This window comes from Apium graveolens, chromosome 3, assembly GCF_009905375.1.
Source record: "Apium graveolens cultivar Ventura chromosome 3, ASM990537v1, whole genome shotgun sequence".
Taxonomy (NCBI): domain Eukaryota; kingdom Viridiplantae; phylum Streptophyta; class Magnoliopsida; order Apiales; family Apiaceae; genus Apium; species Apium graveolens.
This window is the reverse complement of record NC_133649.1, coordinates 97,983,277-98,005,855: the sequence shown is the minus strand read 5'-3', so window position 1 is coordinate 98,005,855 and position 22,579 is coordinate 97,983,277. Positions and strand designations below refer to the sequence as shown.

The window sequence follows — 22,579 nt, the reverse complement described above, 5'->3', positions numbered from 1 at the left end:
CCAGCACAGAAGAGAGTACTAACTTTAGCATCAGCATTCTCATGGTCATAACCTCTTTCCACCATAAAATTCTCCTTCCCTCGCAACCACCTGTCATTATAAATGCCCACCTCCATACCATCCCCTATGACCCAACGAAAACCATCCCGTAAAGCCTCCTTTGCCTTCCATAGTCCTGCCCAAATGTAGCTTGGACCTGCACCTTGACCAGCCTGACAATTAGGGAAATATCTAGCTTTGTAAAGTCTAGCAACCAAGTATTTGGGTGTGACATGAAATTCCAACAATGTTAACCTAACAAAGCTAAGTTAAAACCATGGAGATTCTTAAAACCCATTCCTCCTTTATCTTTCTGAATACACATAGCTTCCCATTTATGCCACTTAATCCCTTTTTTCTCCCTAGAATTTGAGCTCCACCAGAAATTATTTAACATATGCTGAATTTCTTCACACAAAGTTTTAGGAATAAGGAAGCAAGACATGCAGTAAGAGGGAATAGCTTGAGCAACACTCTTGATCATAATAGCCTTACCAGCTTTCGACAATAGTTTCTCATTCCACCCTTCAATTTATTCCACACTCTATCCTTCAAGTAGTTAAAGACTGACTTCTTTAATTTACCCACAAACGAATAACTGCTATTCTCAATATTATTGAAAACATTCAGAATATTTGAAATACTTGACTTAACAGCAGTACTTACATTAGTACTACATAAGATCCCAGATTTCTGCAGATTAATAGACTGACCAGAGAGAGCTTCATACCTGCGAAGAATGTCCTTTATAGTAGTAGCCTCATGGGTATTTGTTTTAAAAAATAGGAAGCTATCGTCAGCAAATAATAGAAGAGTAACTCTTGGAGCACCATTGCAAACAGTAACCCCTGAGATAGTACCTGAGGTTGCAGCAGAATTCAACGCATGTGACAAACCTTCCGCACAGAATAAAAAGAGATATGGGGAGAGCGGATCCCCCTGTCTTAGGCCTCGAAGAGGAACAATTGGCCCTATCATGACATCATTGAAAGCAATATTGTAGGAAACTGTAGAAACAAACATCATGATCCAATCAATCCAAAGGCTACAAAACCCCATTCTTCGCATCACAGCTCTTAGATAACTCCAACTAACTTGATCGTAGGCCTTACTTATGTCCAATTTTAGGGCTATATCACCTTCAAGTCCTCTGTGCTTCCTCTTCATATAGTGAACTATTTCAAAAGCAACAAGGACAATATTATTTATTCTACGTCCAGGCACAAAAGCTGACTGATTTTCACTAACAATTCCAGGGAGTAACTTCTTCAATCTATTTGATAAGACCTTCGCCATGATTTTGTATAAAACATTGAAAATACACCTAGAGGGGGGTGAATAGTTGATTATGGCTAACTAGGATTACTTTTAAATTTTACCCGATAATAGCTTACTGAGATTTTAGCAACAGAACTATAATCTGACAATGATAGTAAGCTGAGATGACTAAATGCAATGCAGAAAATAATATGCAGAAAAGTAAATAAAACACACAAGAATTTTAGCCAGGTTCAACCCCTACCTTACCAACTTGGTAAGCGAATATATTATTGATCAATGAAAGTTACAACTACAAGATACAACAATAAATCTCTGTTTATCCCAGCTGTTGATAATGGCTTGCTGAAACCCTGTTTAAGAACCTGCTCTCTAAGTAATATACTACCCCGTAGTACAAACTTCTCTAGCACTAGTTCACCAAACCCTTGTTTCCCTTAGCCAACTATCCAGCAACTAATCAATACAAATTGAACAATACAAATCGAATGATAAAGTGATTACAACTCAAACTATAGACTCTCTAAGATAAAACACGTGTATATAATTAAGAGCTCGAGAGTATTTTGGAATCAATAAAGTTCAGGAGTTGTGAGTGTTCTTACTTGCAATTAGTTAGTTTTGAAAAACTGCAAGAATGCTCATATATCAACACACATTAACATTTGAAACAACTTCAACAAATTACAATGGCTAGAATCCAATTCTACCGTTTAAGATCGTTGGGATGGTTTCCAACGTTCATTTATACGTTAGATAGAAGAGAAACAATGATGTTCAGCGTTCAGAAAACATCTCTTCTATTTTGTAGAGTATAAAACATTTTTAACAGTTTGTAGAAGATAGAGTTTGATAGAAAAACAAACTCCTATAATTTAGGAAATCAATTTGAATAAGTTAAAACGATTTATACCTGAGCTCTATATATATATATATTGCACGTATATTATATTAGAGAAGTCCTTACAACTGATATAAAAGAAGTTCCTATAATATCTCCATGAAATTCGACTTCCTTGTTGAATCTGAACTGTGCATCTTGGTTTGCTGTTATTCTGACACTGTTGATCATAGCTTGCTGAAATACAATACTGTCTTATGACATCTTGCTACCATTATGCTTAAATGACAAAGTCATTAAGCTGTGATTACATGCAAACAAGCTTGGATAACAGTATGATAGTTAGCTGTGTTGATCATCAAAACTAAGGAATTTACAATCTCCCCCTTTTTGATGATTACACACATCTAGGAGAATTTATAAACCCCCCCTAAATCTATGCATATCTCAAATTATAAACTTAAACTTAAGTTATCACAATCAGCATAATAAACTGCAATATGCAAAAACAACTTAACAGATTCCAAATACCAGTAGCATTTCATAGCATCAACATATGCATAAACAGATCTTAAAACAAAAACAGTCATCAACAAGTTTTAACCAAACCACATAAACAGATAAACATAAAATCAAGTACCAGATGCAACAAGTCTTAAAACCACAGATGTTTAAACAAAAACCCAAGTTCAGAAACTAGAAACTTAAAGAAATTCTCCTAAGTTCTCCCCCTTATATCATCAAAAGCAGATTAGTCTTCCTGAGCAGAATTGATAGCAGCATCCTCTTTTGGTGAGAAGATAGGCAACAGGATATTCAGGAGCAATGATAGGCAAAATCCTAACTATCTCTCCATTGTCAATTTGTAAATTAGACTGAGCTAACACTTTAGCATCCAAAACTTCCTTAACACTTACCTTAACAGCAGTCTTAAGTTCAAACTTAAAGAATTCAAACACCTTGGTAAGCATTAAACCATAAGGGAGTCCAATTTTTTTCTGATTAACCGCAGCAATCATATTCTTGAGAACCAAATTTGACAAATCAAAAGCCCTACCGGCTAGGAGCATAGAAACCAGAGTTACATCTTGACAACTAAAAGTTGATTTATTCCCACCCCTAGGACAAACATTAGCCCTACAGATTTTAAACAACAGATGTGCCATAGGAGTTACTTGAGTAGTGGAAGGAGGCTGAGGGTTTTCTTCAACAGTAGCATCATATCCTAACAATAGCTTAAATTGATCCATCACAGAGAAATCAGGGAATGACATATATCCTTTTCCAGTAAAAATATCAACCTCAGAGGGATTTTCAAACTTGATTATTGAACTTAAAATTGGGGAATTAAGCCTAATTTTCTTGTCATACAGAGTGGTAATACAGTTCCCAAACTTATCTTCAATCAAATTAGCATAGAATTCTTGAACTAAATCGGGATAGTAGACTTTAGGCATTTCTACGATAAATGATTCTATACCTAAATTCTGAAACAACATTAAAGCACCAGAGTTTTAAAAGATCTTACCGACAATTGGGACTCCAGGTATAATGGGACGAACATCCAAAGCATTTTCAGTGAATCGTTGTTGAAGATCAGGAGAATTGAACGCCAATGATTGCTTAAGCTTCTTCGAATCAGGGGTGTGAGATACTTCTTCATCGCTTTCGTGACCCAAATCAACCACTCTCGTATCAATCTTGGAGAAAGTACGCTTGCCCAGAATACCAGAATTTCTAGTAGCATGAACCATTTTGATGAATTGAGACGGTGATTTTTGAGAGAGAGAGTAAGTTTGTTTGGAGCGACGGTAGATAGTAAAAAAACTGAGAAGCGGCGTGAAAAAAAAAGTAAAAACCCTAACCCGTGCTTTTATAATGATATTTAGGGGATAATTTAGGATTTAATTTAAAACAAAAATTATTATCCTAAATCTAGCAGTTATCCTTAATTAACAACTTATATCTTTCTAATTAACCACGCTCAGCACATTTATCACTTAACAAATAAATCAGCATATCATGCAGGCAATTACACATAAATAAACAGATAATGACATATCATAATTAAAAAATTAAATTAAACACAAAAATGCCATTTTAATAACCCATCATAGTAAGCTAACATGAAAAATGATAGTAAGCCAACATTACCAAATTTTCGATGATAGCTTGCCATTATAGACTGCACATGCCAAGTTCCCTTCGAATGGTAGAAAATCTTGCTTCTTTAAGGGGTTTTGTAAAGATATCTGTCAATTGATATTCAATAGGTATAAAAACTAATTCAATCTTACCTTTGGCAGCATTGTCTCTCAAGGAATGGTGATAAACATCAATATGTTTTGTTCTTGAGTGATTCACCAGATTCTTTGATATGTTGATGGTGCTGGTGTTATCACAATAGATCGGAACTTTGCCACACTTGATTCCAAAATCTCGTAGAGTCTGAATCATCCAAAAAATTTGAAAGCAACAACTACCAGCTGCCAAATACTTACATCTATTGTGGATAATGCAACCGAAGTTTGTTTCTTACTTTGCTAATATACAAGACTTTGTCCTAAGTATGTATAAACACCACTTGTGCTCTTTCTATCAGTTTGACAACCTGCATAGTCAGCATCACTATACCCCACAAGATCAAATGTGCTTGTAACAGGATAAAATAACCCAAGACTAATAGTCCCACTTAAATATCGAAATATTCTTTTAACTACATTTAAGTGTGATTCCTTAGGTTTAGCTTGAAAACGAGCACAAACACATACACTATACATGATATCAGGTTTAAAGGATGTTAAGTACAATGAACTACCAATCATACCTCTATACTTCTTGATATCAACATCTTTACCTTTCTCATCCGATGTCAGCTTGCTGTTTTGGTTCATTGGAGTAGATTTTAGCTTGACATTGTCAAAACCAAACCTGTTCAGCAAATTCTTGACATATTTTGATTATTGCACATAAATTCAATCTTTAGATTGCTTGATTTGGAGACCCAAGAAATAATTGAGTTCCCCATCATGCTCATGTTAAATTCACTGCGCATACACTCAGAAAACTACTCACACCTAGAATCATTAGTGGATCCAAAAATTATATCATCTACATATATCTGAACAATTAAAATATCATTACCATTTTGCTTAGAAAATAAAGTAGGATCGATTTTATCTCGAATGAAGCCATTTTTGATCAAAAACTTACTAAGTCTCTTGTACCAAGCCCTTGGTGCTTGCTTTAAGCCATATAATGCCTTCTTGAGCTTGTAAACATAATCTGGATGTTGTTCATGTTCAAAACCAGGGGTTGCTTGACATAAACCTCCTCTTCCAGAAATCCATTAAGAAAAACACTTTTGACGTCCATTTGATGTAGCTTGATCTTCTTGTAGCATGCATAAGCAAGAAGCATCCTAATTGATTCCAATCTAGCTACTGGAGCATAAGTTTGATCAAAGTCAATGTCTTCTTGTTGATTGTATCCTTATGCCATGAGCCTTACTTTATTTCGAGTGATAGTACCAAATTCATCCACTTTATTCTTGAAAACCCATTTTGTACCAATGATAGAAGCATTCTTTGGAGGCTTGACAAGTTCCCAAACATCACATCTTTCAAATTGATTGAGTTCTTCTTGCATGGCAACAATCCAATTTTCATCTTCTAAGGCTTCATTGATATTCTTGGGTTCCTCTTGAGCTAGAAATGCAGCATAAGCACAAAAATTTGCATTGCCTTTTCTTGTCTTGAGTCCATCAGTAATATCTCCAATAACCTGCTCTGGAGGGTGATTCTTCACTGTCCGTATAGCTTTTGGCAATGAATATTTTGAGATATCTTCATGAGAGGTCTTCCTTATCTTAGATGGAGGAGCTAAGTCTTCACCATCATAGCTTGGCATTTTATCCTTTGCTTTATTTCCTCTAGGACCATCAAGAGTCATCTTTGCCATTTTTATAATTGCATCATCAACTGGAGTAGAAGTTTCTGCTTGCTGATTTCCAGAGGCAGTTTCAATTTCAGCTTGTTGTTTTCCAGAATCAGTCTCTGTTTCAGCTTGCTATTTTGGAGTAGCCTTCTCTGTTTCAGTTTGCTGTTGTTCAGCTTCACCTGCATCATCTTCCTCGTCTCTTGGAAGATCACTGTTAGGTTCTTGAAAAGTAACATTTATAGATACTTCAACAATATGCTTAGACAAATTATAAACTCTATAGGTTTTACTATTCATTGAATAACCAAGAAAAATAGCTTCATAAGATTTAGCATCAAATTTACCATCATTACCAATTGTCTTGAGCACAAAACACTTTGAGCCAAAGATTCTGAAGTAACTGATGTTGGACTTTTTTTTCTTGAGCAATTCATATGAAGTCTTGTCCAAAATAGGCCTTATCAAGACTCTATTCAGAACATAGCATGTTATGTTGACTGCTTCTGCCCAAAAACTTCTAGGTAGCTTGCTTTCTTGCAACAATGTCCTTGTTGTCTCTTGCACTGACCTATTTTTGCGTTCCACCACACCATTTTGTTGTGGAGTCCTTGGAACCGAGAATTCATGTGATATTCCTCTTTCTTCACAATAAGTAACAAAGTCTTTTTGGAATTCACCACCTCGATCACTCCTTATACCTACAAGCTTTGTATTGAGCTTATTCTCAAGTAATTTAATTAGTTTCTCAAACTCATTAAAAGCAGCATCTTTAGTTCTAAGAAACAATACCCATGTAAAACGAGAATAATCATCAACAATTACAAAACCATATTGCTTACCTCCTATACTTTTATAGGCTTCTGGACCAAATAAGTCTAAATGCAAAAGTTCTAGGGGTTTAGAAGTAGATACTATTTTCTTTTCTTTGTGAGCACTTCTAATTTGCTTGCCTAATTGGCATGCCGAACACACCTCAGTCTTGACATACTTAATTTTGGGTAAACCTCTGACTAACTTCTTCTTTGAAAGCTTATTGAGTAAGTCCATGTGAGCATGACCTAATCTCCTATGTCAAACATAATAATCCATGTCTATTGCAGCAAGACAGCAAGCTGTTTTCTGCAACTCAAAGTCCAATATATATATATATATATATATATTTCCTTCCCTTCTAGCAACTACTCCAACATTTTTAACCTCCTCCAATTTTACTCCCACTTCCCGGATTTAAATATATGCCTATGTAGTTAAAAACTTTTTGATTCAAACTAAAATTTAAGTACTTTGAAGCCCACAAGGGTTAACTCGGTTAAGGAGGGCATAATTATCTCTTGTTCACTGTTTGAATCCCACGTGACGATAGTTTATGATTATGTCTAATAAACCAGAGTTTGTCTGTTTATCTTGGTTCACGTGGTTTGCAAACTATTGCGTGAACCCGTGAGGTTTACATGCTGCGCATCCGAAGGGTAGCGGCTACGGGTTCACTACGATAAAAAAAATTAAGTACTTTGACGTTTATTAAGATTTATTTAAAACTAAATAACTTAATCACAATTTCATATTACATGATTTGGATGTACTATAAATTTATTTCTTTTTCATAAGAAATAAATTTTATGATATATACAAGATATTTTCACTTCTAATGATATGTTAACTAATATTTCATTAGCATATATTAGCTAATTTATTTTGAGTTTGATGCTTACATCTATTCTCATGGGCGTGGATAATATTTTATACAATAAATGCCTCAAGAGGTTATTATTTTCGATGCTTTTTCTCATTTCTTTCTAATATGTTCTTAGACACAAAATTTTTCATACTATATTTTCTTAGTATTACAGTTTTACGAAAAATATCTCAAATACTTTTTAGTAATTAGGTTAAATGAACCATAAAATTATGAATTAAATATTAATAATTGATTAAGTAGAGTTGATAAAATTGAAAGATACTATAATTTAATACTTAAAACATGAATTAATTATTTACAAAATAAAACTAAACTTCAAGAATGGAATAATTAGAGCATTTCTTTTTACTAGTAAGCTAAAGATTCATTAAAATAATTTAACCAAGTCGGAACAAATCTCCGAACTTTCAACTACAATTTGATTGTGAAATAAAAAATTAATGTCAACTATGCTTTGATTGTGAAAAAAATAACTAAACAAATAGCTTTTTTGTTTTCGGATCTCTTAACACATAGAATACGTAAATTCTTCAATCTAAAAAATATTAGGAAGGCATCTCGGATAATCCATCCTACACCAATTGTGAAACTAATACCATCGTAATTGACTTCAAGTTATCATGTGTAGCCCAATTTTCAGAACTATCAATTTTATCTACTAATATTGGAATAATAAATACCCAAAAATAAGAACATTTTTTTGTTGTGAAAGGTGAGCTCTTGCGATATCCACCACAGTCTCAAATTTGATGATTCGATGCGAGTCTTACGGATCTCCCAAAATACCAGATATGTACTTCTCAGAAAAACTACCTAAAGCCATTACAAAACACATAAAAACCTCAAAACAGAACACACCAACATTTAAAAAAGATGGGCACAAATAGCAATATTAAAAATAAGGTACTAAATGAGATTTCAACAACAAAAATTAGATCTCGGTTTTATACTCATAAGTATCAGAGAGTATGGGAGAGCCAAGGGGAAGAATCGAAAATTGAGAGGTGTGGCTACCAGAGTCGACTGCTAAAACCCTTTACTTCTAAGGGGCGGCTACATCTTTCATAACATATTTAAGTAAATAGTATATGTATTTGAATCCACAAAAGTATAAAGAAAAAAAATTGGGCAATGATTTATCTAGTACTTGGGCATAATAAGAAAAATATATATTAAGCTATGATTATCTAATACTGATGCATTATTGTAACAACTTTTATTCTCTATTTATGCAAATATAATACAATTTTAAATAAAAATTAGAAAATAATATTTTAAATATTTTAAATATTTTAATATTGATTATAATAATTTATTAAATTAAAATATCTGAAATAAAGTGATAATCATATATGAAAATAAAATAATATGAAATTAATATTTTTTATTTTAAAATTAGTGATACTTTACTTTCTAAATTTAGTTAAAGCAAAATATAAATATTAAAATGTTTTCATTAATGATAATAATATTTGTAGTAACATAATTCAAACATTCAATGCTATTCTCCTTTTTATGTTTATGTATATGAGCAAAATATATTTTCACAATGTAAAACTATAATATAATATTTAAAGTAATTTTTTAAAATTAATTTATTATTTTGATAAAATAAGGAAACACCCCGAGATGAAAATACATACATATTTCACTAACATTTTCTATATATAACTTAATAACTTAATACTCAAAAGAATACAAGAAAGAAAAGAAAATAAATTATAAGACCCAACTTCTTATATTTGTTCTAACCTTCGCCTCACGATACTTTTCTTACCGATTGACAACAACAAATATAATCAATATCAATATCAATATCAACAATAAATCAATATCAATATCAACAATAAATATTAAATTAAACAAATGCGGGTGGGAGGACTCGAACCCACGTCCCACTCTAAAAGAGGAAAACCCGAACATAATCTTTTACTCTTTAACAAACTCATCTTTTACATTTAAAAAATTGTTTATATTTTGGATATTTGTTCCTGTGATTTATCATGTTTATAAAAATTGGTTGATTTTTTAAGAATTGTCGATAAATCGCTCAAAAATTGATTGAAAATATTTGTTCGAATCGACCCATTTTTGATAAATCGCTTAAATATCATCCGATTGTTTTTTTAAATTTCTCGTTAAAATCACAAATCGGTACGTCAACGGAATATTTCTTATTTCCGAAATCTGCTTTCAATTGGTTTTTTGGATGGCTGGGATTGGTGGAGTCATTTAAAATATTTTAGATTAAAAAGTTTAGTAATTTTATGTGTTTAGATGGAATAGAGGTTTGTTTTATTGGTTTCCAATGTTTTAATGATTGTTTTACTTATTTACTCTCTCCCTTCCAAAATAGTTTTCCACTTTTGACAAAAAAAGTTATTGCAAAATAATTGTCTATTTACACTTTAAAAGTTATTGTTCAAATTATAAAGTTTAGTTTTTATTTTCAAGATATTTTACACAACATATCACTTATCACTTTTCCATTCCCAATACTAATATAAACAATGGTGTATTTAATGTAGCCAATACAATAAATATGAATACTAATAATATAGGAGTTTCTTAATATGCTATTTTTTTTAAGTGTGGACAGTTATTTTAAAAATAGAGGGAGTATAAAAAAAATGTTTTTTTTTTGCTAAATAAAATATGTGGTTTGTGGTAATCGAACTCAAGTTATTTCATTCAACTATAAAACCTCTTACCACTACACCATATTGTCACATAAAATGTTTTAATTTTAATGTGATAAATAATAATTGTGATTAGACATATATTTTATTATCGTGTGCTGTTTTTTTGTGTATTATATGTAGAATGTCAGTCACAAAATGTACTTTAGTATTTCTTATAAATTCAATGTCGTAGTTAATGTTAGATTTAATTACAAACATAATAACTAAATGTATAATAAGTAAAAGTTTTACAAGATATTGCATATACATATATTATATTATAAAATCATCTATTATTTTAATAATAAATAAAATATATGTAGAGTCTTCCTATAATCCAAACTAAATTAAAATACAAATTACAAATTTCTCTAAAATAAATCACTAAATATAAAAATAAATTATTATATTAGAAATATAGTGGTTATAACTAAATTACACATATATTATTACTAAATTACTTAAATTACTGGGAATCTGAATTAGTTAATAATCACTAATTATACTTATTGTTTGTATTTGGTTTGTATTTGATCCACTAGCCTATATTATTACTCAATTGTAATGTTTTTTTAAAAATATTTTAGTTATAACATATTTATAAATGTCTTTTTTCCAAAGAGAACCTCTTATATTATATAGGAAATCGTAAAAATTATTTGATTCTATTATATAATTTCAGAAAAAATTGTAAAATTTTAGTTCAAAAAATATAAAATTCATTGCTAATTTAGAATAATAATTATATTTGAATATAATAAAAAATTAACAATTGAAATTTTAAAAAAACTAATTTAAAATTTGATTCTAGTATGAAATAATTTTGGGTAATTGTGATTTTACTGATTCTACTACAACTTTAAACCATTTCATTAAATTTAGTGCCTTTTTATATAAACAATTGTGCATCTTCGTTTTTAATTTTATAATTAAAATTTGTAACTATATTTGATGAAAAATGAAATAAATTATGCATTTATATCTTTTAAATAATTGTCGGTTAATAAGAGAGTCCTTCATGAATGCCACCTATATATATATATATATATTTCAATTTCATTTTAATATCTTTACATTTTAAAAAAATTAGTATGTATATCACACATCAATTTTGTTTTAACTTTTGATAAATTGCAGGATTAATATGTTATGTTATTAATAAAGGATTTGTTTTAATTTACTCTATACCATTTAAATTGTAGGTTTTTCATTTTATACTAATATTAACTCTTTTGAAATTTTTATATATTTATAATAAGAATATTACTATAATGTGTTATTCGTCTTTTATAGCAATTATATATAAATACATAACATGTAAAGTTATTTAAATTAAAATATAAATTATTTTCAATAATTTGGTCATTATATTTATTTTTTTGTAAATATCTATATTTTTACCTTTAAATTACAATTAAGCTTTTTGTTGGGTCAAAATCTTACCTTTAGAATGTAATTACCAATTTTATTTATTGGAAAGAAATTACCTTGTGAATAAATTTCATCATTAAATAATAAAATATAATCTTAACCAGTTACTAAATACAATATATAAATTTATTATTCATATGTAAAAGAAAACAAAAGTGTAAATTGAATTTAAAAAATGTTCATAAATTTTATACATAGAAAAGAGTGTTTTAAATTCATAATTTTTTTAAAAAATGTTTTGCAATGGAAAGAAAGAAGTAAGGCCACTTTTTTTTTTTATTTTCTCTCCTCACCATGTACTCACCGATGTACTGGCTGTTTGTAAAATATGATAAGTTTATAGTGCAGCACGTGTATAATTATAAGGACATTGAAAACATGCAGATGAACACGTAGCCATATACGTGTTACTCTGAGTGATGTACGAAAGACACGTGTATTCATACTTTTTATAATATTTAAATACTTTTCAAATGTTGAAATATATCTACACCATACTCAACTACACAAACAAGAAATAACCGGATCTTAGCATCTTAGCCTGTGTGAGAAATAATCATAATTAATAGCACACAAAAAATGATGAATGGTGTGGCTCTTTTTCTGATATTAACCTCACTTGTGAGCGGAAGTTTTTGGTCACCACCACCCCATGAAAATAGTCCAAATCCAAATGTTATCATTAAGGAAGGCCATCAATTTGTGGTGGTTGAATACGATCAAGAAGGGCAAGATGGCAACACCAAAGTCTCAATATCTCCACAGTTTCATGAGAAAGATAATTCTAAAGAGGTGACGAGCACTAAAAAGATTGGCGCAAAAGAGCTTGTCTGTGATGCATTTGGCAAATGCAAACATAAGATTGCTAATGTTTTGGGGAAGGTTGAAGACCAAATGAAAGAAGAGGTGTCAAAAGGTGTAGATAAAGCTAAAGAGGTTGCGGGAGAAGGGCATAATAAGCTGAAGGATGCAATCCATAATGTAAAAGAGAGTGATATAGTAAGTAAGCCAACTAGAACAATGGAGAATATTGGGAGGAATATGGAGATGAAAGAGGTCATGGATGAAGGGAAGAGTAAACTTAAAGATGTATATGAAAAAGTAAAACAGTATGACGCAGTGGATACACCCAAGAGAGTAGCTGAAGATATTGAGAGGAATGTCTCGAAGGTGATGGAATTTATGGAAAGAGTTGTGAAAGGTGGTGCTTCTAAGTTGAAGGAGGAGGGTAAGGAGAATGCCAACCGGTTAGGAGAAATGGCTGAGAAAGTAGCGGATGGTACTATAGATAGTGGTCATAGGGTGAAAGAAACAGCCAAAAAGGCAGGGGGATTAGCTTATGATAGTTTGAAAGGAGGTGCTCACATGGTCAGAGAAATGGCAGAGACTGATACTATCAAGACACAAAGAAGCATAACAAGAAGTTTGAAGGACATGTTATCTTCTGGTCAGATTAATTCAATGATAGGAGTGCTTCATTTGCTAGGATTTTCAATAGCGTTTGGGATGTCAATGTGGGTGACTTTTGCTTCCTCTAATATTCTGGGAGAGGCTCTACCAAGACAACAATTTGGCATGTTGCAAAGCAAAGTATATCCTGTTTATTTTAAAGTTCAGGCTTGCTCCATAGGTGTTGCTTTTATAGCACATCTCTATGGAAGAAGGTTTTTGTTAAACCGTTGGGAGGTGATTAACGTGACTAACATAGTTATAGCTATGTTGTTGTCTTTGGTTAATTTGCTCTATCTGGAGCCTCGTGCCACACAGGTATGTATCTTATAAATTGTGCATTGTTGGCATTACATTTGTAGTAGTACTGCTTATCTCATATATTGTCTAGATTGCTAAAATTAGCTTTAAACATAAAGTGCATAAATTTGGATGCAAATGTAAATTCTGATAGAATATTGTTTAAATAAATAGTGAATGTGTTTGGGACCTTTGGGTGATCAATATTAGTGATCCACTAATGTGTCAAGCCTATTCATGTTAATAAATGATTAACTCTTCTCTTCTTCATTGTTGTTATGTACAATAAAATTAAAGTATGAGTTTATAAACAGTCAACCTTTTATTGATTCATGACCACAGACCTAAATATTTGTGATGTGATAGAATGAAACTTTAATCAACTTTGCTTCTTTTCTTCAATGACCTCCTACAGGTAATGTTTCAGAGGGTCAAATTAGAGAAAGATGCTGGGAGAGGGAGAGTTACATCTCGATTAAGCTCCGGAATAGCGGATGATGCTGGTGAACCCGTGACGGCCACTACAGAAAGGCAGGAAGAAGTTCAACCTGAAACATCAACATCTGTATTGAGCGAAAAACTAAGGACGTTGAACAGACTCTCCTCCTATGTCAATGTACTGACATTAATGTCACTTTCCCTTCATCTAGTGTACCTTGGACATAAAATTCAAGTGAACTAGAGAATTCACTTGAATTGCTCCACTGGCTAGTTCATAATCCAGCTATGGACTAGTATGATGTAGGCTCTAAAGTCTAAATTCCCGGCTACCCTCGTTTGTTAAGTGGTATATAGTCTAGTGTGCTTATGATGTCCAGAGGCAATGTTTATGCACCGTAGCATTAGGATAAATATGTAAGGTTTAAGTTTGTTTTGGTTTTACGGTTGTAGTTTGTTTTGTTGAAGATGGTGCGTAATTAAGTGTGAATTTCTCTGTTTTCAAGTATATTGTGCACGCTTTAGTTGTTGCTTTTCTGTATATGGACAATCACAAAACTAACTAGCAGAACTACAAAATTAGTTACAGGAGAATTTTTTCTGGTTAAGATTTAAAATCTGACGAGTATACAATCACTTATTAGTTAACAGGTTTCAATTTTAGACGCGGATCACAAAATTTGAAGATGATGACTTTCCATGTGACTGTGACTAAAACAAATCAAATATTTAGGTAGAATCAGAGAAAAGATGTAACATAAAAATGCTCAGCAAAATAATGTTGTTAATTCGACAAACATTTATAAGTTTTAATGAGGTAATGTGTGTTGGTTTTTTTCAATGTAAATGAATGGATTGAGCCCTGAACTTGGGGTTACGGCCATGCAAGCTGAATCCGGGCATTGTAACAAGATGGAATCTGAGATTGTGATGGCAAATGTTTTGCAGGAGTGTCGTCCTAACATTGAACTTTTGTGGTCTGCTTTCACTGAGATGGCTTGACGTCCTCCGCGAAAAACCAAGAGCTCAGATGCTCTCTAGAAATGTGACTATGTGTCATGTTGGAGCTGCTCTAGCTAAGCTGTTACGGCATCACACGAAGGTAGAGAAAGATGGGACTTGGCTCAACATGGTGCAAGAGGGTTCAGGTGACGGCCCCCTAAATTTTTTTTACTGAATTATAAAAATTGTATATTTTTAACATGACCCCCTTTATCTATATTTTTAAATTAATACCGGGTGCAAAAATATAATAATTAGACAAAAATATTAAGGGAGCCCGTTTTCAAGAGTTTTTGTGATAAAAATAGTCTTTTTAATTTGATACTAAGCAGAAACCTCAAACTATTAGTATTATACATAATGCTACGAAATGTGAAAAATTAAAGAGTATAAAATGAGGTTTTAACGTATTCGAGTCGATATGTTATCATATAACGATTAATCCTCGATTTTTAAAAAAAAATATGATCCCCGTGATTTTCTAGCCGGATCCGCCACTTGGGTAGGAGGTTCGAATTACAACATTGTTTTGAAATATAACATTTCATTGAGGAGGAACCTAGAAAGGCATTTTTGGAACGAAATTGCTTGAAGTTAACATATTGACTTTGCTCCATGGTGCACGCCTCCAAGCCCATGCGGTGGTATCGTCACCATGTAGGTGGGACACCCAACCCTTGACGTATTCACTGCGTTTTTGGTCCAAGGTGGCACCCTCCTGAGACTTCAACTTACGTATGTCCGCGATCCTATCACATTTCACAAGTTGACCGACATCCCATTCCGATAGTCTCCATGGGCCATCAGGGGACTCCCTACCCAAGCCCAAAACGAGGAGAAAGTAAGGCGACATATTGCTCCACACTCTTTCAAACTTGCAAGAAAGGGTTAACCAATGATATGCTTCGACCCAAATCCTTGAATGATAGGCCTCTTCTTCGAGAGGGTGTAACTCCGGGTCTTCTTCCTCCGTTTGGGGAGGTGCTTCGTTAAAATGTGCTATTTCTTCGGTCCATTCACGAGTGATTACATCCAACTCGCTAAAGGTTGGTGACATACAATCCTTTAATTCGAAGTCTGAGAATGAGTTGTTAACGTGAGGTAAACCTACTAATACCAATCTCAGTGTAAAGTATGACAAAAGAAATATATAAGGGAATGTTATATAAAATTTGAATTACAATTGGTCACTTTGACTTTTTCTTAATTCTTCCATTTTCACTAAACATTTTCTAGCATTATGTCCCTCAATGTTGCAATATGTTCGCATTTCTTTTTTTCCTTGCAAGTTCCTCAACGGGACTTTTAATTCGATGCTATTTTTTTCTCCCTTTGATTTTTGAAACAACGGAGTCAAGAATAGTTTCATGCAACTTCTCTCCACTTTCTTGAGTTATTTTGGTGTCAAATTCACTTCCAACACGTTCCACCCCCATCAACGGGCATGTTCTCAATAATTTCGGTCTCTTGATTAATAACCCCAACGACATACTCATAACGTTCCTTCTATGCCATGCAACTATGACTAAATCCCATTGTGAGCAAAGTCATGTGTTTAAATATTTTTGTGGGAGTTAAATCATGGGATGGGGAATTATCTTCAGGCATGTGATATGGCAATGCACCAGCAACTCTATTGGCATCCCTAGTCCATCTCCGTTTCACAAAATATTCCGGTAATTCGGCCACATGCCTCTTTGTCAACACAGCAATAACGTGGCAACACGGCATGCCCGGATGCTCAAACATTCTACATATGCAAGAACCCCTTAATGAGAACTTGTCGAATGTAACAAGGTAAGTGGTTCTGTTAGATTCAAGTATTAATGGTCTATAACATTTATAGTACATATCATCTACATCTTTTAAGGAACGATCTCTATCATTCTCCACAAAGTACTTTGCAGCCTTAACCAATTAGACTTGAAATACTTTAAACATCTCTTTGGTATAAAAGAAAGTGACATGGTACTCCAAGGTGGTCTTCATTTGCATGCAACAAATTTTGTGAAGTATTTTATAATCCTCTTCTTTCTCACGCATGAATTGCATTTCTAACGCTTTTTGAGCACCCTTAATGAATTCATTCAACCCCGTGCAAGACCCTACATAAGAATCAAAGAAGGCATTCATTCCTTCGCTTCTCATTGTTGTCTTTTGACCCGCGGAAAAAATGTTACGTATATAAGCCTCGATCCACTTATACTTCAAATTATACAAGCCTTGCAACAATGTATTATCTTCCAACTTGTATTTCAAGACCAATGTTGTAACAACGAAGAATTTTTCGCGAATTATTTTATGTGAATAAAATATAAATTACGTGATATGCGTGTAATTTATGTGAATTAGTGAAGGAATATTAAAAAATATATTATTTCAGTTTGATGAGTCAATATAAGACTTGAGTTATGGTATATAACTAAAAACAGAGTCGGAAAGATTGTCGGGCCGTCCGCTGAGAGACGGCCTGTAAAGGACGATTATGCGAAAAGTGAATTTGATGATATTATTGAAAAAAGAATACGAGTATATGTGATTATTTGAATACGAGTAAGTGAAATCATATCGTTACTTGAATTAGCGATTTATCGATAAAGGTGAAAATAGTTATAAATAGAGTTTAAATAGAAAAATGGGTTTATATAGGACTTTATTAATGGTAATGTGTGAAAATATGTTACTTGACCTTGAAAGAATACCCAAAATACATCACTTTTCACCTTCAACTCCCAAAAATACCCAGATGCGCGCAAACCGCCCAAAGTATTCACGAAATACGCATTTCAGGGATGCGTATTCATCCTTCTAAATATTAACAAAGAATACGCATGTTGAACATGCTTATTCACTTTTGGTTTTACAAAAAATACGCATGTTGAACATGCGTATTCACAAAAAACAAAAAGTGAATACACATGTTAAATATTCGTATTCTTTGTTGAAATTTTAAAATCTGAATCCGCATCCCCCACATGCGTATTCAGTGGGTAAAAAGGAAGGAGCATCCTGCCAATAGGCATTTTGGGCAAATCTCCCCAAATAGCGGGTATTTTGGTTTTTTGACCTTTACGTGTTTGAATTTGTGATTGTGAATATTTTTAATTATTTTTAAAAGATCTATTGAGTGAAAAATAAGAGTTATTTGACCTTTAAGTATTTTTATAAAATCATACAATTATAAAATTTATTTTATGATCTATGAAATAGTTCTGTAGACTTTTTAAAAATAAAAGTTTGATCTATTTTAAGGTCCTGGTATTTTAAAATGATATTTAGAAAGTTGTTTTCATTATCGTGCATTATCTTGTAAAATTCGTAGAAATTAAATCGTTCGCTCAAAAATTATTTTAAAAATATGGGGAGAGAGCTAATTTTGTATTCTTCATTTCAAAAATAAATTTTATAACATTTTCAGCTTTTACAAAACAGGTTTTCTATATTCAATTCGTTTTTAAAAAAGTATGCATAAAAGAAATTGTAAAATAGAAATCAGAAATTTGATTAGCTAATTACTAAACTACGCCTGCCTTATAACCCCTTAAATCATCACCCCCTTTTCTTCTTCGCCACTTTCGCATTTCTCTCTCTCTTTTCCTCTCTCACTCTTGGTACTCTCTCTCATCCGTTTCTCTTGATTTTTCCGAACAAATTCCGATTTGAGACTGAATTCTTGTTCTCCTTAGCTTCCTATGTACCGATATGTATATGCATGTGGCTGTTGTGTGATGTTTTTGAAAACCCATTTCGGATTCGATCCAAAATTCTAAAATTTGGTTCGATTTTGATAAAATCATGTGTGTTCTAGATAATACTCAATTGGATACGTGTTAATAAGCTTTAATTGGAGTTGAATGTGATTGGAAACCCTTTGAGGCACCTTCATTCGACTCCACCGCCTACAATGAACTCCGGTGAGTCGATGGAGTGGACAATGATGATTGTGTCCGAAATCGATAAGAAACAATTTATTTTAATTAGAATTCGAGTTGCATGTTGGGTTTAAGAAATTTCAGATTTTTTTATAATTCAAAATATGGTGATTTTACTCTGTTTTGATACATGCGTGTTGTTGTAATGATTTCAAAAATATCCGGATCTAAATTGTTTGAACTTGGTTCGATTTTGTGGTTAATTGATGCTTACAAGTTCAAAAATTTGATCGATATAGATCGTAGAGTTGCATGTTGATATCGATGAAATTTTTAGATTTTGATCTTTTAGGATTTCCGAATCGCTATTTGATGTATGTGAATGACCGATTTTTAAATATTTATTATTCGACTTTAACTGAGAATCAATGATTTTGTGTTCGATTATGTGTTTAAATGTTAAGTACAAGATGTGTATAGAACTTGAATTTTTTGTAAGAAAATTATGAATTGATGTCGTAGTTTAATGATGGTACGTAAAGAGAAATTTGATAGTACTTTGATTAGTTGTGATATTGCTTAATTGTGGATTATAAGGTAGCAAGTAAATACGAATATTTCATGTCAAATTTTTGGTAGAAGAGTAATGGTAGTGAATCGTCCAATTGTTAAAAGACGTAATGAGGGTTGTGTAAATAATGGTCTAATAAGTATAAGAAGATGATTATGATATTCGTTGTTACGTGACTTACAATAAGAATGAATTTGATTATGTTTTATATGATTAGTGTGGTCAGGGTTATATATATAAGGTATAAATTGACTATTTAATGTGAATAGGGTAGAAAAGGTAGACGTTCAAAGAAGTGTAGAAAGTTGATAAGGTCCCTATGTAGGGTTTATTGTTGTGTTGTAGATTCGGAAAGCGACGACATTCAGACTAGGAAGGGAAAGAAAATCCTAGGTGGCAGTAACTCGATCTCTGTTAAAAAGGAAAGCTCTTGAGGCAAGTAACTCTGTCCTTCCGTATGAATATTGAATGATATGAAATGACAAGAGGAATTGTTTATGTTAAGAAATGATAAAGATAATGATTATAGTGATCCTGTTATCTGATCTTGTTGATAAATCATGTTATTAGCCTGATTCTTATACGATACATTTACCTTGTTTCATATTGGTATCTTGTTTCTTTTAAATATCCAAATTTCCTATACTCTCTGATGAATCATTTTCTCAATTAATACCTTTGTTGACCTAGATCCCCACAGTGCTATTACTTACTCTTTATTGACATTCCTACCTTGAAATAGTCTTGCTTAGTTTACATTGTTAATATATATGCTTATCCTTGATCATTCCCTAACACGCGTTTCTTTTGGTATATATTTGTTTACCCACTTGAATTCTCGAAATGAAACTAAGAATGATTTTTGACTTGAAAGAAGCCAAATGATTTCAAAGGTTGGTAAATATTTTAATAATGGAGTTAAGTTTTAAAAGTACAATGATTTTTTCCAATATAAAGGTTTTCAATGAAATCCTAAAGATTGGATGGATAATGACATAAGATGTTACGACCGGCATTTTATGTAATATTATTTGTGAATTTGGTATAATATTAAGTCAAATGAAAATATATTCAATGATTGTACGTTTGTGTGAGTGAAAATTTCTGCATTATAAATTTGCTTTGGGTAGTATATGATTTTTCAAAGCAAGAGTTTATTTAATTTCTTTATTTTTGATTTATAAGGAATATTCTAAGCTTTGGAAAAATCTTCTTTTAAAAGGCATTTTGATCACAAATTTTGAAAATGATTTTATAAAGTCTCTAAAAATACAAGTTATTTTATGGTATAAATTTTATAATTTTTGAACTTGTATTTTATTTTATAAAAATAAATCTTTACAAATTTTATTTGTTATAATTATCAAATTACATGAATAACCTGGCATGCAAACTCTCTTTCTATTCTCTCAAAGGGCAAATAAGACTTTTCCAACCCCACTAACTCATTTGATTATTACCAAATTACTACCTTAGCCTTGCATACAAAATGGCCTAACTTTAGCCAAGGGACATTTTTGTAAGTTCTCACTTCCACTCATTACTTGTCAACCAAATAGCATAAAACAAATAAATTAAAGTGGAGAGAAGTCATTCATCATTTCACACTCCAACACACCACAAAAATTTCTCTCTTCCCTCCCTCCCTTTTGCTCTCGGCCGAACCCCATTTCCCCCACTCCCTTCCATTTTTCATTCCATTTCTCATCTTCCCTAGTGTAATTCTTTCACCTACATTTATTTTATATACTTCCCAAGAGTTTTGTGATTTGGAAGATGAAGTTTCATGGTTGCATGTGTAGTTTTGTGTGATCTCCAAAGAGAAACTCTTGATTCTTGTGAATTCAAGAGCTCTTTATGAGATATATTATGTATATGTGCTAACTAAGTGTTTTATGGAGATATCATGCTTTAAAATCCTTTGCATGCTACTGAAATCTCATTATAAATTTATGTTTAGCCATGCATGCTAGTTTTAAGACATTAAAATGATGATCAACCATGTTTTGCATGCTATTCTTTTCGAAATCATGTTGTTATCTATAAAATTCGAAATAGATGTGCTTAAATAGATTGTTTCCATGATGAATTTCTTATTAATACTTAAAAGGAGTTATATTTCATAATTATTAAGGATAAGTATTAGGTGCAAGTCGATTTTGCAAGCATTTACAACTTTATGCCTAGCCGAAATCTTGTTATGTGCTTTCCATGAGTTGCATGTTATATATTTAGTTGCATGTTGTTGTTTTTAGGCATGGATGATCTCACCCAATGTTATTTTGAGAATAAAGGAGTTAGTTCAGTAGATTACCATGTATAAGTCTTGGTTTAAGTATTGAGTTTTTGTTAGTTGAGTTGTCAAGTCAAAACCTTGGAAAAATGAGAGTTATAGTTTCTGCAGAAAAATCAGTTTAATATCCTGAGGTTTAGAGTGAGTTTTGACCATGTCATTGATGTGCACTTTGAGGCCCAAGCTACCAGAAGTTAGTATGGGGAGTATATAATAGGTTTTAGGAGTTGGTTGGAGGTTTGCATGTCATTTGGTTAGGTGCACAAGTAGAATAACAAAATCTGTCCAGCAGGGGACAGTTTTATTGCAACTTAGAAATAGGGAGATTTGGCCATGTCATGGGTAGGCCCTCATTAGGCCCAATTGGGCCTTAGTTAGAGGGTATGTCATAGATGTTTTTCCAACCATAGTTCATAGGATATGAGCTAGAACCATGTGTCACAAGTTAATTCAAGTCAGGGCATTTTCTGCCCAGAAAAACAGGGGAACCTTGGACTTTTAGCTTAGGCCCAAGAAGGCCCAAGCCAGGCCTTTGAGCCACATCAAGCTTGTGAGATGCCCTTAGGTCAGGAGAGTCTTGTGTAAAAATTTTGAAGAAAAACTTGTAGTTTAAGAGTGTCTAATGCACTCAAGAAACCTTAGTTACCATTCTGAAATTTGCACCAGTGAGCACTTTCACTTATCACATAGTTTTAGAACACTTAGAAGTGAGTATTAGGTCAACCACCATAGTTGTAAGATAGTAT

The 22,579-nt window shown here is 32.3% G+C and overlaps 1 protein-coding gene across 1 annotated transcript; it reads left to right on the top strand.

Annotated features, from left to right (window-relative positions):
- Window positions 1-12,385: 12,385 nt before the first annotated feature.
- On the top strand, window positions 12,386-14,586 carry LOC141712635 (uncharacterized). Its single transcript, XM_074515645.1, has 2 exons — window positions 12,386-13,675; window positions 14,073-14,586. Exons 1-2 carry the CDS (start codon window positions 12,488-12,490, stop codon window positions 14,337-14,339), a joined length of 1,455 nt encoding a protein of 484 aa, XP_074371746.1. The 5' UTR covers window positions 12,386-12,487; the 3' UTR covers window positions 14,340-14,586.
- Window positions 14,587-22,579: the final 7,993 nt, after the last annotated feature.